This window comes from Molossus molossus, unplaced genomic scaffold (assembly GCF_014108415.1).
Source record: "Molossus molossus isolate mMolMol1 unplaced genomic scaffold, mMolMol1.p scaffold_m16_p_1, whole genome shotgun sequence".
NCBI classification, from domain to species: Eukaryota; Metazoa; Chordata; class Mammalia; order Chiroptera; family Molossidae; genus Molossus; species Molossus molossus.
In genome coordinates this window covers 229832439-229850036 of record NW_023425344.1, presented here as the reverse complement: position 1 = coordinate 229850036, position 17598 = coordinate 229832439, and the positions used below count along the sequence as shown (strand labels likewise).

The following is a 17598-nucleotide window of genomic DNA, read 5'->3' as shown; positions in this document are numbered from 1 at the left end:
TTTGGGTTAGATATTTAGAAAAATATTCATGGAGAAGAGCCCTCAGAAGAGAATCAGAAGGATTGTAAAAACCAACTCTCTGCCCTTTTCACTTTATATTAAGATGATTCATTTCTTTCTGTTGTTTTTTTTTCCCTCTAAAAAACCTAAGTCTTTTATCATGTGATAAAAGAAATGAAATTTCTATTTGAAAGATGGACTGGATTGGAACTTCTTTGTTTGTTGTGTCTGTTTTACAAATGGGGGAACATTAGTTTTTGGAGGGGTGGATAAACTCATTAGGTTTACACAACAAGGCATTGCTAGGAATATGATTAGAACTCAAAAGTGGCTCTGATTCCTCCCAACTCCTTTGCCACTGTAGGCTGAAAAGCAATTTGTTTTCTTGGCAAATAACTAGCAGGCTAGACTTTCTATTACAGAAGGTGAAAGTGTTGGCCATCTTCAGGTTCCAATTACTTAGCCTTCTTGGTTTCCAAAGAGAAGAGTGGGAATTGCTGATTGCTTGAGTGTCCTGCCTGATGTCCCTCTGCAGTTAAAGGAATCCAAGCGGGCAGTGAATAGCCTTCGAGACTTCGTGGATGATGACGACGACGATGACCTAGAGAGAGTCAGCTGGAGTGGGGAACCTGTGGGAAGTAAGTAGAAAGGGAATGAGGTTAGACTATTTACAGATATGTACATCTGGAAATTTAACCCCGGGAAAAGATCCTTGGGGAGATATAGCAGTAGTTCCCATATGGCTAGGTCTGCTGTCCGAGAGCTAATACTTGGCTGGCTATTTTAGATTCATTTGGGTGCTTGTTAAAATTAGATTCCTAGGCTTCACTCCAGAGACTCTGATTCAGTAGGTGGTTGGGGGTAGGGAGGAGGGGGTCTCCATGTATAAGAAGCACTGCAGGTAATTCTAATATGCAGTCATTTTTGAGAACTGCTGACTTTAAGTGCCCATAACTGGTTGGCAGAACTGACTTCCTTAGGCACCAAGTCTCACTGCCTAGTGGTTATATAATACCACTTAATACCTCGGCAGAGTCTATCTGATGTTTAAGCATATTTTTAAATTAAAAAAAATTTTTTTTCTCTATTGATTTTAAAGAGGAAGGGAGAGGGAGGGAGAGATAGAACATCGATGAGAGAGAACATCGATTGGCCGCCTCCTGCATGCCCCCCACTGGGGATTTGGCCCACAGCCTGGGCATGTGTCCTGACCAGAAATCGAACAGGCGACCTCTTGGTGCATGGGTCGACAGTCAGCCACACTGAACCACACCAGCTGAACATTAAGTTTTTTTGTGTTGTTTTTTTTTAAACAGGGAATACTGTCATGTGATTTAAAGATCAAAAAGTATTTAAGGCATACAGTCAAGGCATCCTTCCCACACTGTCACGCATCTACACAGTCCTCAGTCCCTGACCTTCCAAAATATAACTGCTGTTGTTTGCTTCCTTTTATTCATCAGAAGATTCTTATTACATTTGGAAATACATATATGAATATACAGGGTGGGGAAAAAGTAGGTTTATAGTTTGAGCATGTGAAACACAGAATTCCTTTGTGTATTATTATTTAGTAATTATTGTATTATTTTCCATATAAACAACTCTAAGTGAATTTTTGCCCCACTCTGTATATTCTTACTCCTTTTTTATACAAGTGATAGCATACTTTATACCCTGCACTTTTCACTTAATGATATATCTTGGAGATCTCTTCTTATATAAGAGCTTTCTCATTCTCTGTTTTTAAAAAAGCAGTATGTGCCCGGCCAGTGTGGGTCAGTGGTTGAGCATTGGCCCATGCACCAAGAGGTTGCTGGTTCGATTCCCGGTCAGGGCATATACCCAGGTTGTGGGCCAATCCCCAGTGGGGGGCATGCAGGAGGCGGCCTGTCGATATTCTCTCTCATTGATGTTTCTATCTCTCTCTCCCTCTCCCTTCCTCGCTCTAAAAATCAATAAAGAAAAATAAATTAAAAATAAATAAATAAGTAGGCAGTATGGTATTACTATATATGGATTTATCCTACTTATTTAATCAGTTCACTGTTGATGAACTTTAGATTTTTTTCAATCTTGTGTTGTTTATTTTGCTATCAGTAACCTTGTATTCTGTCCATAGATGGCTATATGAAAGATCAAGTACTAGAGTGAAATTATTGGCAGAGGAAATTTGCATCTGTATTGGATAGATATTGCCAAATTTCCTTCCACGTGGGTTGCACCAGTTTGTACTCCCACCAGCAATGTCAGAAGGTTCCTGTTTCCTCACAGTTGACACCGGGTATTATTAAATCTTGGGATCTTTGCCAGTCTTAGAGCAGACCAGTGGTATCTCAGTGTCTGAGATACTTTTTTTTTTATCCTCACCTGAAGACATTTTTTTTTTTTTTTGCATTTATCTTCAGACAGAGTGGGAGGGAGAGAGGGGGGAAGAGAGAGAGAGAGAGAGAAACATCGATGTGAGAGAGACACATCGAGTGGTTGCCACCCACACAACCCCAACTGGGGCTGGGGTCAAACCGCAACCAAGGCATGTACCCTTGGCGGGAACCGAACCTGGGACTCTTCGGTCCACAGGCCAGCGCTCTAACCGCTGAGCCAAACCAGCCAGGGCTCTCAGTGTACTTTTCATTTATGTAATTATCTTATTAAGAGTGAGGTTGAGCATCTTTTTATGTGTTTAATAACCATTTGAATTTCCTTTTCTATGATCCATTTACTTATTTCCTTTGCCCATTTTTCTGTTGATTAGTCTATTTGATTCTCTTTTCTCCCTGCCCCAGTTTTGGAGTTCATGTCGGCCAAAGGACCAGGGCCTCTGGTGAAAAGCTTTTAGAGTCTGTTGGAATGCTTGTCAAGTAGGATTTATTTGGATGAGAATGACTGATTTAGTTCTTACTATCTCACAGGTATCTCATGGTCCATCAAAGAGACTGCTGGTAATAGTGGGTCAAACCATGAGGGGCGTGAACAGCTAAAGAGCCGAAACAGCTTCTCCTTTTATGCACAGCTACCCAAACCTACTTCTACCTACTCCCTGAGCAGCTTTTTTAGAGGTAAAAAGTGATGGTTAAAGCCACAGGGAGCCTTCTTTCCTTTTTCAAAAAAAAATGCTCGGGGAGAAACATCTGTCACAAAAATAATTAATTAATTAAAAAAACCAAATTAATAAAAATAATTAAAAAAATAAAATAAAATAAAAGTGGTTAAAAAAAGAAAATTCACAGTGAAAATATTGATAAATTTAACTCTATTTTAGAACAAAAATTTTTTAAAAGGTAAATAAACAATGAACAGAAATGTCTTCAGAAATATGAAGGGCAACAAATTAATATCTATATAAAATAAAATGCCAATTAAAGAAAATCGTGTATGTAATAAAGTAAAATACAACAGAATAAAAAAAAATGATCGGGTTATTATTTTTATTTACTCTGGAAGAAGATTACTGAAGGAAAAAGAAGTATCTTTGGACCTGGTAGTTGGGGATCAAGAGTGGGAGAAATGAGAGAGATTAAGAGGGGTTGGTCTGGGTTTCTAGAACGTGAACAGAGTTGGCATTAACTCTGTGACAGGTACTGAAGAAATTTGCCCAGGTCAGAATTTCTCCCTACCCCTGTGCACTGCTGGTGGGAATGTAGAATGGTAGAGCCACTGTGGGAGACAGTATGGCAGTTCCTCAAAAAATTAAAAAATTAAACACAATAACCATATGATCCAGCAATCCACTTCTAGTTATATACCAAAAAGAACTGAAAGCAGGAACTTGAGCAGATGTTTATACACTGATGTTCATAGCCAAAAGTAGAACTAACCCAAATGTCCACTGACTAATGAATGGATAAGCAAAATGTACATGTAATGGAATATTAGTCCACCAAAAAGGAACAAAATTCTGACACAGACTACAACATGGATGAACCTTGAGGACTTTATGCTGAATGAAATAAGCCAGACACAAAAAGATGGTGTATGATTCCACTTATATGTGGTATCTAGAATAGTTAGATTCATAGAAACAGAAAATAGAATAGTGGTGACCAGGAGCTGGGGGTGAGGGGGAAGGGGGAGCTGTTGTTTAATGGGTACAGAGTCTTAGTTTGGGATGATGAAAAGGTTTTTGAGACAGATAATGGTGATGGTTGTACATGTGAATGTATTCAATGCCAATGAACTGTAGGCTTAAAAATGATTAAAATGGCCCTGGCCGGTTTCGCTCAGTGGTTGAAGTCGGCCCTTGGACCAGTGAGTCGCAGGTTTGATTCCCTTCCTCTCTCTAAAAAATCAATAAAAATATTAAAAAATTTAAAAAGTGGTAAATTGTATGTTATGTATATTTTACTGTAATTAAAACATTTTTTCTTCCTGCTTTTTTTTTTTCATGGCATCTCAAATTTCTGAAATTGAATAAAACCTTTTTTAAGCCTTCAGTTCCCATATATTATTGCATAATAAGGTTTTGTTGTTGTTTTTTATTATTATTATTTTAATCCTCACCCGAGGATATTTTCCCATTTATCTTCAGATAGAGTGGGAGGGAAGGAGATTGGGAGAGAGAGGGAGAGAAACATAGATGTGTGAGAGACACATTGAGTGGTTGCCTCCCACATGACCCAACCAGAGTTAGGAACAAACTGCAACCAAGGTACATGCCCTTGACCGGAATTGAACCCACGACTCATTAGTCTGTGGGCTGATGCTCCAACCGCTGAACCCAACTGGCCAGGGCTGTTTGTTTTTTTGTTTTGTTTTGTGTTTTTGTTAATCCTCACTCGAGGATATTTTTCCATTGATTTTTAGATAGGGTCGAAGGGAGAGAAGGGGAGAGAGAGAGAGAAAAATTGATGTGAGAGAGACACATTGATTGATGGTTGCTTCCCGCACAGCCCTGATGCCGGAGATTGAACCTGCAACCCAGGTTTGTGCCCTTGACTGGGAATCGAACCCGAGACCCTTCGGTCTGCTGAGCCGTACTGGCCAGGCCATAATAAGGTTTTATATGCACTACTTCCTTAGCCAAATCAGAATGAGTCTGACTTGAACTGTTCACCTCTTCCCTCATGTGTTCTTTATCTTTAGGGAGAACTAGACTTGGAAGTTTCCAGTCCCTTTCTGATGGTAGGCATTGACCCTCTTTTCTTGATTACTTTGGGAGATGTTACTGACTGGGGTGTAATCTGGGGGGTCATGGAGAAAAGTGGTAATTAGATGATTTGATAAAATTTTTCTGAATTTATCATCATTATTAGAGAAATTTTCTGATACTGAGTAGGCGGTAGATTCTGGTTACAGGGAAAAGGGCTGACTTCTAGGGATACTGGCTTTGGGGGAGGAACCGAGATCTACTTTGGGCCCTAAAAAATACCTTGGGAGCCTGTAAGTCAAAGGGAAGCCGTTGAGGAAAGGAGTGACAAGAAGAGGGTGTCCTTCTGAACCAGCTGTCTGTTTTCTTCCAGCTCTTTCGGACACACCTGCCAAAAGCTATGCTCCAGAGCTGGGGAGACCCAAGGGGGAGTACAGGGTGAGTTATAGCTTACATTGGTTTGACACTTTACACAGTTTAAAGTACTTTGACATACATTATCTTGCTTGATCTTCCCAACTTTTTGGATACCTCTTATTTTAACCCCCTTTTATAGATAAGAAAATTGGATTTCTAATCATTAGGGTTTGCCTGGGGTCTCACAGCTAGTAAACAGTGGAACTAGGACTCAAAATTATCTGTTTTTTGACTCAGTCCTAGCCCATGTTCCTTCCCCATTATGCTGCCTTTTGAAGACCACGTTGAAATTTTTGATCATAAGTGTGGTCTGGAGACTTGATGAAGCTTATACTCCCATGAAGCACATAAAAAAGCACATTGATTTATAAAGAAGAAACTATCGTAAAGTCCAAAAAGGAACATGTCTCCCTCCCTCTTTCCTGAGTCTCAAAAATGGATTGATTGCATGCAGGGGTTGAGATCTTGAACCAGTAGGCATAGGGTTACTGATTTTGTGAACTGGTTTATTCTGTCTTTGATTTGTATGCCTGTATGGCTCCGTTCTACTTCCTTCACAAACTCAGAACAAGACTATCTGTTCCCTCCCACAAAATATTTCCCCTTTAGGGACTAAGACAGTGATTTTGAGGTGAGGACCTGGCACACTGATAATTCTGATCCCTTAACTTCTTGGGATTCACGTGTGATTAATATTCCAGGACTACAGCAATGACTGGAGCCCCAGTGACACGGTGCGACGCCTTCGGAAGGGGAAGGTAAGGCCGCTGGAGAGAGAAGTCTTATGGGCCTTCTTGGGAAGCTGGCCAGCTTGTTCCCGCAGAACGTTTCTTGACCTCTCTCTCCAATTTGATTTGTTAAATGAAGTGGTTTTTGGGAAGAAAATAAATTCACTAAGATGGAAAGTCAGCTGCAAAATTTGAGATTCTCCAGAGTTTACTGTTACTTTGATGGGGTAATGGTGAAAGAGTGATGGATGTGAGGGAAAAGTACTGTTTTCTTTTTTGTGTGAGGATATTTTTTCCGTTGATTTTAGAGAGAGTGAAAAGGAGGGAGGGAGGAGGAGAGAGAAAGAAATAGCCATTGATGTGAAAGAGACATATTGATTGATTGCCTCCTGCACGATACCGACTGGGGCCAGGGATTGAACCTGCAACCCAGGTACGGGCTCTTGACCAGATATCGAACCTGAGATCTTTCAGTGTGCAGGCTGACACTCTTAACTGCTGAGTTACACCGGCCAGGGCAGAAAGATACCTTTTTTTTTTTTTTTTTTTTATCCTCACCCGAGGATATTTTTCCATTTTTTGTACAGATAGAGTGGGAGGGAGAGAGAGGAAGGGAGAGAGAGACAGAAACATCGACATGAAGGGACACATCGAGTGGCTGCCACCCGCACGACCATCCAGGGCCGGGGACAAACTGCAACCGAAGTACATGCCCTTAGCGGGAACTGAACCCGGGTCTCTCCGGACCGCCGACGCTCTAACCGCTGAGCCAAACCGGCCAGGGCGAAAGATACCTTTTTTTTTTTTTTCATCCTCACCCGAGGACATTTTTCCATTTTTTGTTCAGGTAGAGTGGGGGGGAGAGAGAGGAACAGAGAGAGAGAGAAACATCGATGTGAAAGGGACACATCGAGTGGCTGCCACCCACACAACCGACCAGGGCCGGGGACAAACTGCAACCGAGGTACGTGCCCTTAGCGGGAACCGAACCCGGGTCTCTCAGGACCGCAGGCCGACGCTCTAACCGCTGAGCCAAACCGGCCAGGGCGAAAGATACCTTTTTTTAAACTGATTTTTTTTTTTAGAGAGAGAGGAAGGGAGAGGGAGAGAGGGATAGAAACATCCATGAAAGAGAGAAGCATCAACATTGATTGGCCGCCTCCTGCATGCCCCCTACTGGGGATTGAGCCCACAATCCGGGCATGTGCCCTGACCAGGAATCAGACCAGTGACCTCTTGGTGCATAGGTAGACACTCAACCACTGAGCCACACTAGTCACGCCAGAAAAGTACTTTTTATTTTTTATTATTTATTTATTTTTAATTCTCACCCGAGGACATTTTTTGCATTTATCTTTAGACAGAGTGGGAGGGAGAGAGGGAAGAAGAGAGAGAGAGAGAGAAACATCGATGTGAGAGAGTCACATTGACTGGCTGCCACCCACACAACCCCAACTGGGGCCAGGGACAAACTGCAACCGAGGTATGTGCTCCTATTGGGAACCGAACCCGGGTCTCTCTGGTCCATGGGCCGATGCTCTGACCACTGAGCCAAACTTCAGGTCACTGAAAGGTTGCAGGTTTGATTCCTGGTCAGCTCATATGCCCATGTTGTGGGCTTGATCACCAGTAGAGGGCATATAGGAGGCAGCTGATCAATGTTTTTCTCTCCATGTTTCTCTCTCCCTCTTTTCCTGTCTCTCTCTAAAAAAAAAAAAGACCTTAAAAAAAAGATACAGTATCTCAAATAAAAACTTTTTCAGTGAAATAAAAAAGATGGAGAGTGATCTTTGTTTAGGTTTGAGATCCATTATGAGTTTTATACAGGGTGGGGCAAAAGTAGGTTTAGAGTTGTGAGTATGCGAAACACAGTTTATTCTTGTATTACTATTTATTAGGTATTATTTTCTATATGAACAACTGTAAACCTACTTTTGCGCCACCCTGTACATAGTGGGAGGTTAGGGTTAGGGTTTATTTTTTTCTCATGTAGTTCTCCATTTCTTTCAGCTCTGTTTTTCAAAATGACTATCCTTCTTCCATTGAATTACCCTGGTGCCTTTGTCAAAAATCAGTTGATCTATTTCTGGACTCTTTATTCTAGTTCATTGATTTATTTGTTTATCCTTATGCCATTACCATAGTTTTGATTATTGTAGCTTTGTAGTAAATCTTGAAATCAGGTAATATAAGTCCTTCAACTTTTTTCTTCTCTTTTAAAATTGTTTTGGTTATTGCAGATCCTTTTTATTTTCATATAGATTTTAGTATCAGCTTGTCAATGTCCACAAAAGAGGTTCTGGGATTTTGATTGCTATTGCATTGAATTTATAGATTCATTTTGTGAGAATTGACATCATAATAACTAATGGGTCAAATGGATCATAGACCTAAATATAAGTAAATGCTAAAACTATAAAACTTCTAGAAGAAAATGTAGGTGAAAATCTTTGTGACCTTGGGTTAGGCAAAGATTTATTACGTAGGATACATACAAAAAAGAAACAGAAAAAGAAAAAGGTGATTAAATGGACTTCATCAAAATTAAAAACTTTTGTTCTTTGAATGCACAGTTAAAAACATGAAAAGACCGTTATAGCTGGGAGAAAATATTTGCAAATATATATATTATAAAGGATTTTCATCCAGAATATATAAAGAATAAATTATTTTCAGTAATAAGATAACAATCCAATAAAAAATTGGCATAAGATTTAACCAGTTATATCACAAAAAAAATACATGACTGACCAATGAGCACTTGAAAATATGCTCAGCATTATTAGTTATCAAGAAAATATGAAGTAAAACTTTGTGGTACCTCTATGCAGCCACTAGAATGGCTTACCTTAAAAATACTGGTCATACCAAATATTGGGAGGATGTTGAGGAACTAGAACTCACTGCCAGCCAGAAAGTAAAGTGGTAAAACTGCTTTGGAAGTAGTCTGACAGTTTCTTACAAAGTTAATCATAAATCATACAGTTAATATCATTCCTGGGCATTTACAATTCAAGATAAACAAAAACATGTCTTTACAAAGACTTGTACACAAATGTTCATAGCAGTTTTACTCATAATAGCCCTCAAAGTGAAAATCCAAATGTCCATCCGCAGCTAAATGGATAGATGCGAGTATGTCCATACAATGGAAAACTGCTTACCAGTAAACAGGAACAAACTACTAATACTTATCACAACACATAGATTCATCTCAGAAACATGATATCAAGTGAAAGAAGCCAGATAGTAAAGAGTACTTTTGTATGCTTCTATTTTTCTGAAATTCTAGAAGAGGCAAAGCTTGAACAACTGAAAACAGATGGGTGGTTGCCAGGGCTGGGGATAGGAGGAGGGGATGGTCATCAAAGTAGACAAGGAAACTTACTGGGGTGATGAAAATGTTCTGTATCTTGACTGCGGAAGTAATTATATGGAATTCTATTCTTGTCAAAACTTACCAAACCATACAGTTAAAATAGGGTAGATTTTATTGTGTGTAATTTATACTGCATTCAAAAAGAAAAAGTAATTTCTACTTGTTGACTTTAGCAAGACTTCATCAGGAAATGGCATTTTCTAGGGCATAAGGCTGACTAGAGAGGGTGTGATGGGAACCTCCTGTCTCACATTGTGCGGGGCACCACAGTGTAAAAATAAAGCGGCTTTCTTTGGGGACATTTCCTTTCACTCTTGCCCATTCTTCAGTATCCAGTAACAAAGGGATGTAGCACATGGTCTTCCGCCCTGCACACTAATTCTGTTCTTGTTCTGCAGGTCTGCTCACTAGAAAGATTCCGCTCCTTACAGGACAAGCTACAACTCCTGGAAGAAGCAGTAAGCATGCATGACGGAAACGTCATTACTGCAGTGAGTTGTGGGCTTTGTTTGTTGTTTAATTGTTTTCGTTAGTTTCTGAAAATCCAATCAGAATAGACTAACATTTTAGGTTAAATGGCAAGTAAAGATCCTGAAATTCCTTTTGACGTGTGGGATTCTCAGTAATAATGTTCTTTAAGGGTTTGCTGGCAGAACATGCATTGTGTGTGGGACGCTTTTTTAAAATGTTTTTTTTAGTTGATTTTTATTTTATTTTTTTTTAATGCTCACCTGAAGATATTTTTCCATTGATTTTTCAGATAGAGTGGGAAGGAGGGAGGGAAGGGGGAGGAGAGAGAGAGAGAGAGAGAGAGAGAAACATCGATGTGAGGGAGACACATTGATTGGTTGCCTCCTGCACGACCCTGACTGGGGCTGGGGATTGAACCAGCAACCCAGGTACGTGCCCTTGACCAGAATCAAATCTAGGACTCCTTGGTCTGCGGGCTAATGTTCTAACTGCTGAGCCAAACCAGCCAGGACATTTTATTGACTTTTAGAGAGAGAGGAAGGGAGAGTAAGAGAGAAACATCAAACCTGCAACTTAGGTATGTGCCCTGATGGGGAATCAAACCTACAATTTTTTTTTTGGTATATGGTACAAAACTCCAGTCAACTGAGCCACCCAGCCAGGGCACTGGAACTCTTGATTATAACCAAGAAGCAGTAGGTTGGCTACTGTAATCTGAGGGAGGAGACACGTGAGAGCAGGGAGGTATCTCTTACCATTATGGGCACGGGCATGTGGACTCCCAAGACACAATCATTTCCAGATGTCCACCACCTGTCCTTACGTCAGATAGAAAAATCTGTTGTCGGGACCTGCAAAGATGCCCGAGGAGTTGCTGACCTCATTCCTAGACGTCAGGTGCTCAGGGCAGGGCTTTGTGTTTGAAAGACTGCACAGGGTAATTCATTTTCTGTTCTCTTTTCCTCCAGGTTCTGATATTCCTAAAGAGGACACTGAGCAAAGGTGAGCATGGTTTGAGGGAAATCTTCAGTCAGCACTATGCCTGCTGCCTTTGACGGGGGAAAGGCATTGTGGCTTTTATACCAGCATCGACCAGCATCAGGTCGGCTCTAGAGACAGCTGGGCTGGCCTGAGACCTCGGAGTGCACCGCGCCTCTCTGAGGGCAGCGGTCACCGTTAGTGTGATAACTGCATTACCTACAAAGCCCCTCTGGGCACACAGGCTGTGCGGTGTGAGGAAGTCTGAGTTGATGCTGAGTACCTGATGTTTGCAGTGATGAGAACTGAAAGCTGACTCAATGGCTCTGACTTGCCCTGGACCGTGGAGTGTGTTGATGGTGGATTGAGCCATAGGGATGGGTACCCTAAAAAACCATTTCTAACTTCTGGTTGACTTTGAGGAATTAATGTTTGGAATGTTTGAGTAGGGAAACCAATTTCACACTTGAGTAATAGACTTTAATCTTTCTCCACCTAACTTCTTCCTGCCTGTCAGAAATCCTCTTCCGAGAGCTGGAGGTGCGACAAGTTGCCCTGAGACACCTCATCCACTTCCTGAAGGAGATAGAAGATCAAAAGCTGCTTTTAGACCTCTTCAGGTAAGAACTGATCATCTGGTCCATAAAGTATATTAAGTGCTTTGTTCAAAGCACGCTGGGAATACAAGGAAAGAAGCCACGATCTGCTTTTTCTGGAAATGCTTATTAGACAAGATACTGAAATGTGATGGGATAACCAGTAATGCACCACAGGCTGTGCTAAGGGGCGCGTCGCAGGTGGTGCAGAGCCGGGCTCCGGAGTCAAACATGCCTGCACTGAAGACTGGCTCCACCGCTAATTCATGAGTGACCTTGAGCAAGTTACCCACCCTCTTCAAGTATCAGCTTTCACATCTGTCAAAGGGAGATGATGAAACCTACCTCACAGATCATCATGAAGATGAAGAGTTAGTGTTGTGCAAAGCACTTAGCATAACGCCTAGTCTGTAGTACTATCTATTAAGAATTAAAAAATTTTTTTTTCTTTTATTGATTTTTTAGAGGGAGAGGGAGAAAGACAGAAACATCGATGAGAGACAACGTCGATTGGCTGCCTCCTGCATGCCCCCCATGGGATTTGGCTCACAACCTGGGCATGTGCCCCAAAAGGGAACTGAACTGGCGACCTCTTGGTGTATGGGTCAATGCTCAACCACTGAGCCACACCGGCCAGGCTCTATTTAAATTTTTTTAAATAGAAGATCTATAATGAAGGTATCTTTTATACCTGGTCCCAGTGATAGTAGTGAGAAGTACAGTGGAAGAGAAGAAGCAAATGTAATTTTTAGCCAGGACACTTGAGGATAGCTCTGTAGAAGCGGTTAGGAATGAGTTGGGCCTGTAAGACCAGGTAGGATTCTGACTGGTGGAGAGGTAAGAGGTAGGCATATCTGCTGAGGGCTGGAGAGTGGGTTGGGGAGGGGGTGTCTTCTATCATGTTTTCCTTTCCTATGTCATTCCATTCAGTAGGGGCTATATTTTACCTTTAGATTAAAATGTGTGTATACATTATGTTCTTTCTTCAGTGTCAGAGAAGGGGTTGGAACCTCTGTTGAGGCTGACATGTGGCCTAGGGTAACTCCCGTTACCAGTGACTCCAGCACAGTGATGAGCTGCCCCAAAGGCAAAGGTGGGGAAAGCAGGTCACCTGGTTAGGGTCAGGTTACAAATGGTGAGCCTTGAGGTTTCAGAAGACACACTTATCGAGGCAGGCTGCTCTCTCTCCCTCCCTCCTCCTCCCCAGTCAGCCAGGCTTTGTTAGGTACCACCTCTATGCCAGAGAGTGATGTTAATTGTAGTGGACAGTCAGAGCAAGAAGGGAGCAGAACATCAAAGACCTTGTTCTCCAAGGCCTTACTGCCTTTTAGGAGAGTCAAAACACACTTCACACTGTACATGAAAACAAGAGAACATGTAGAAAACCTGTTCAAGAGTGTTGGCAGAGAAGAAGAATGCTTTACTCTTCCTCAAAGAGTCTGTGACGCTACTGTGGGCCAAGGTTTTGTGGAGGCTCTGAGCCGTCCCATCAGCCCTGTTAACCTTACAGAGTGATTAGTGCCCTGCAGAGCTTTCTTGTCCCTGCTTTTTGTTCCGCTAGAAAGATCAGAGGAACAATGGTAGCTCATCCACCATGTATTTTCAAAGGGTTGCTGGTGATAGAAAGTTAAGAAGACAGAGGCCTATCTTGTGTATGGAGGCAAATGAGTTTGAATTGTGTTTCTCCTAGAGCAGTCATCTTATTTTGTGAGGTTATACTGCCACACGTCAATAGATAAAAGTACTCTGCTCTCTTCTGCTTCTTCCAGGTTCCTAGATAGAACAGAAGAGTTTGCGGTAAGTGTGGCCTTTGTTTCGGTTGGGGACCTATTTAACAGAAATCTAAGCCAAAACCCAGTCTCCAGGATTCCAGAATGACTGAACCTATTTCTTTTCCATTGGTATTGATTATATCCAGAAGAAAGAGACATCTGGGAATCTTAAAAACTTAATCCAAATGATGTACTATTTTATAGTTTAAAAAAATTTTTTTTTTAATTGATTTTAGAGTGAGAGGAAGGAAGAGGGAGAGAGAGATAGAAACAGCAATGAAAGAGAACATCGACTGGCCACCTCCTACATGCTCCTCACTGGGGATCTGGCTCACAACCTGGGCATGTGCCTTACCAGGAACCAAACCAGTGACCTCTTGGTACATGGGTTGACACTCAACCACTGAGCCACACTGTCCGGGCTATTTTATAGTTTTTGTATGTTTTTTTTTTTAAATCCTCACCTAAGGATATGATAGAGAAACATCAACGAGTTGCCTCCCATATATGCCATGACTGGGAATCAAACCCGTAACCTTTTGGTGTTATCGGGATGATGCTCCAACCAACTGAGCCAGTTGGCCAAGGCTTTATATGTTCTTTTTATTGAGCTATGAGTAAATATTTTTTTTTAATATGAATGTAAACTAGCCTTATCAATTTGTAATTTGTCTTTTTTGTTTCTGGATGTTTTCAATTCCTGGTTTGTAGGAACTTTTGGGTTTTGGCTTCTAATACTAAAGAAAATATTAAAAGCTAAGAGGGATAAGAAACCAGATATAGCCCTGGCTGGTGTGGCTCGGTTGGGCATCTTCCCATGCACCAAAATGTTGCAGATTTAGTTCCCAATCGGAGCACATTCCTGGGTTGCAGGCTCGATCTCCAGTAGGGGGCATGCGGGAGGCAGCCAATCGATGTTTCGCTCTCACATCAATGTTTCTCTCTCTCTCTTTTCCCTCACCCTTCCTCTCTCTCTAGAAATCAATAAAAAAATATTTAAAAAAAGAAACCAGTCTATGTCAAGGAGGAAGAGAGGTCAAGCTGGTGGTACACCCAGTACACATTTTGGCTGAGAGCCAAAATGTTAAAATAGGTGTTTGACAAATTTTCACCATCATAGAATGAACTCCTGGAATATGAGAATAAACCTGAAAATTTACCATAATGTAATTGTATCATTAAAACTTGAATGATCCATTTTTAAAGTTGGATGCAGTGCAGGGGTCAGAATGTCCCAGCACCGTCGGTGGCAGGGTTGTTCCTTGAGCCGCTGAGCTGCACACGTGGTGAAAGCAGCACATGTCCACGGCAACTACCAGTGCTAGACTCGTTTGCACAGCAGCTTATTCAGAAAGATGGTTTCTAGTAATATTTTTATTTTTATTTTTTATCCTCACCCGAGGACATTTTTCCATTTTTTTGTTCAGATAGAGTGGGAGGGAGAGAGAGGAAGACAGAGAGAAACATTGACGTGAAAGGGACACAATGATTGGTTGCCACCCTCACGACCAACCAGGGCCGGGGACAAACTGCAACTGAGGTACGTGCCCTTAGCGGGAACCGAACCCGGGTCTCTCTGGACCGCAGGCCGACGCTCTAACCGCTGAGCCAAACCGGCCAGGGCTTCTAGTAATATTTTATAAAAGGACACGTACTTAATATTTAAGGCAGGGTAAAATCTCAAAAATACTCTATCTGAATCTACTGAAAATGATTGGCAATCTATAATAATCATTTTGAAAAGCTTTTGTTTCCATTTTTAATCTCCATGGGTTTGAAACTGTAAGGAATTTTTTTTCATACAGCAGTCTTATAGTTTGTTGTTTTAAAGTTTGATAAGTGAAAATAAATGAAAGAATCTCTGATAATGAAGAATTTAGTTTTTAAGCGTGGAAAATCTACTTATGGAGCACCTCCTCCTAGGTAGACAAACTACCTCAAAGCCTCCTGTGTATGTGCTTTTTCCCAGCTGTCCCATTATCGAGAGCACTTAAGCATTCAGGACCCCGAGAAACGAAAAGAATTTCTTAAGACCTGCATCGGGTAAGTATGGGGGATGAATATTTTTAAGTGCAAATCCTTTCATGCAGCAGAATGAAGAGACTAAAAGAGGGTGGAATGGATAAATAATTGAAGGGAAAGGCTAACACAATAGATGATACAAGCATCACTAAAAATTATCCCAGTGGTTCGAAATACTAGTCTCCAGTAGAATGTTCATTGATTGGTGGCAAATTAAGAAAAATAAAGACAATGTAGAGAGTATTTTTCTAAAACTACATTTATTTAATTGAAAGACTGCCTTTTATTCTGGGATTTTTTTCCCTCTGCCCTCTTCCCCCCTGCTTTTGGTAGTAAAATTGGTTGTAATTCTTCTTATGACCATATGTGTTAGAATAAATAGTGGGCCGGCCGGTGTGGCTCAGTGGATTGAGTGTTGTCCTGTGGACTGAGAGGTCCCAGTTTAATTCCCGGTGAGGGAATCATCCTGGAATAGTGGGTTGCGGAGGGGGTGTGCCGGAGGCAGCCGATAGATGTTTCTCTCTAACATTGGTGTTTCTATCTCTCTCTCCCTTCTCTTCCTATAAAAAAAAAATCAATAAAAACATGTTTAGTGGGCAACACTTTACCTTGTATATTTTCAATGTTACTGGTTCTTGAAACCCTGAAGTCCAAGAACCACTGATTCAGTTCAGGCTTTGACCAGAATATAAGTCCCAACCCCACACGGTACTTCAATGACTGGGCACTCGCTGCTCTTGGAAGTAGCTTCTGTCATTGTTGGACAGCCTTCATGACTGGAAAGTGCTTCCTGTATTGCTTCCCTGCGTCTTTCAAGGCAGGATGGAGTCTACCCAGTGCACCTTGTTTCTCCAGGTTCAGTGTTGACAGTTGTTTCAGTCATTCCTCATGTGACATGATTTCTGGGTTTCACATTTAGAAATGTGTTTATGTCAATGCAATCTTTAACCATTAGCAAATCAAATACTAAGTTATGTCATGTGGCCTCTGGTAGGCAGAGAGAAAAGCTGGAGTGGTGAAGGACGAACCTGTGGCCATCTCCCTTCCTCTCTTCTAAAACTCGGTTGTGGCTCACACTTAATCTGGGTAGTGTGATTGAATTTCAGAATTTTCCTGGAGTGAGTGAGTTGGGGAGTAAGGCTACGGTTTCTGAAGGATGTATCTATGAACTGGGAGTTTAAAATCTGGCTTCTATTCCTGGCCTTACCCAATGACTTGCCATATGACTTTTAGGTAAGACACTGTTTGTCCCTCAGCTTCTTCATGTGTAAAAATATAATGTAGTGCTGAAGATGGGACCTTTGACATTTGTGTTGATCTTTGAGATCTTTACCAGTCCACAAACATACTACCATGCCATGTAATTTAACTTTACTGTATAACTGTAATAAAAAAAAATGGCTCACAAATGTACGTGCCCCTGAAGGAGAGTTAAACATTGACATTAAGCAAAGGCATGAACCACAATGCTTCCATGGGATATAGATGAAGGGCTGTTGGCTAGGCTCACTCATTAGCTGAGTGACTCATTCCCCAATCATTACAACTCCACAGTGAGAGGATTCTTACTCATTCCTCAACAGAAATCACTAATGACTACATACAAAGCAACTTTCAGGATCCCTCTTCTGTTGGCAAAACCTTAAATGCAAAATCCCAGCCAAAGGTCTGCTCTATTTTCTGCTTTCTTTCTCTGCCTTTTAGGGATGCTCCAAAGGTGAACTAGGATCAGATTTAAGAAGCACCATGAGCCTCTTATGCTTAGAGTGGTGATTTGGTTTAGCTGGGTTTGTTTTCTATTTGAGTAGAGAAAGAGGTACTAACCGTTTGGCCCTCTACCAGTTTGCCATTTTCAGCAGAAGATTCTGCACACATACAAGACCATTACACGCTCCTGGAACGTCAGATCATCATTGAGGTTAGACTCTCCTATCTATGTTTCTGCTTCAGTGCCAAAGTTCAGTGCCCTTCAGCATCCAGAAGACATCTGTGCTCTGCCCATATATGTCATTGCCTGCTGCAGTCTCTAAGAGCCTTTTGTTTTCTCCCTCTGCATGATAGTCCCCCCGCCCCCTGGTTCTCAGCATCCTTTGTCTTCTCACCTGCTGTTAACCTGGAAGTGTTTCCTCTTCATCCCAGAAATCCCATT

The 17598-nt window shown here is 41.5% G+C and overlaps 1 protein-coding gene across 4 annotated transcripts in view; it reads left to right on the top strand.

Annotated features, from left to right (window-relative positions):
* VIPAS39 (VPS33B interacting protein, apical-basolateral polarity regulator, spe-39 homolog) overlaps window positions 1–17598 on the top strand; it is a 29934-nt gene that overhangs the window by 5071 nt on the left and 7265 nt on the right. For 2 of the 4 annotated variants that reach the window (XM_036268263.1, XM_036268253.1), the window contains exons 3-13: window positions 536–638; window positions 2913–3059; window positions 5083–5121; window positions 5460–5524; window positions 6205–6261; window positions 10009–10101; window positions 11050–11083; window positions 11577–11679; window positions 13425–13452; window positions 15397–15470; window positions 17292–17367. In XM_036268263.1, coding sequence (XP_036124156.1) covers window positions 536–638; window positions 2913–3059; window positions 5083–5121; window positions 5460–5524; window positions 6205–6261; window positions 10009–10101; window positions 11050–11083; window positions 11577–11679; window positions 13425–13452; window positions 15397–15470; window positions 17292–17367 — 819 coding nt within the window. The remainder of the gene's footprint in view (window positions 1–535; window positions 639–2912; window positions 3060–5082; window positions 5122–5459; window positions 5525–6204; window positions 6262–10008; window positions 10102–11049; window positions 11084–11576; window positions 11680–13424; window positions 13453–15396; window positions 15471–17291; window positions 17368–17598) is intronic. The other 2 variants (XM_036268284.1, XM_036268273.1) reach the window with 1 other exon arrangement.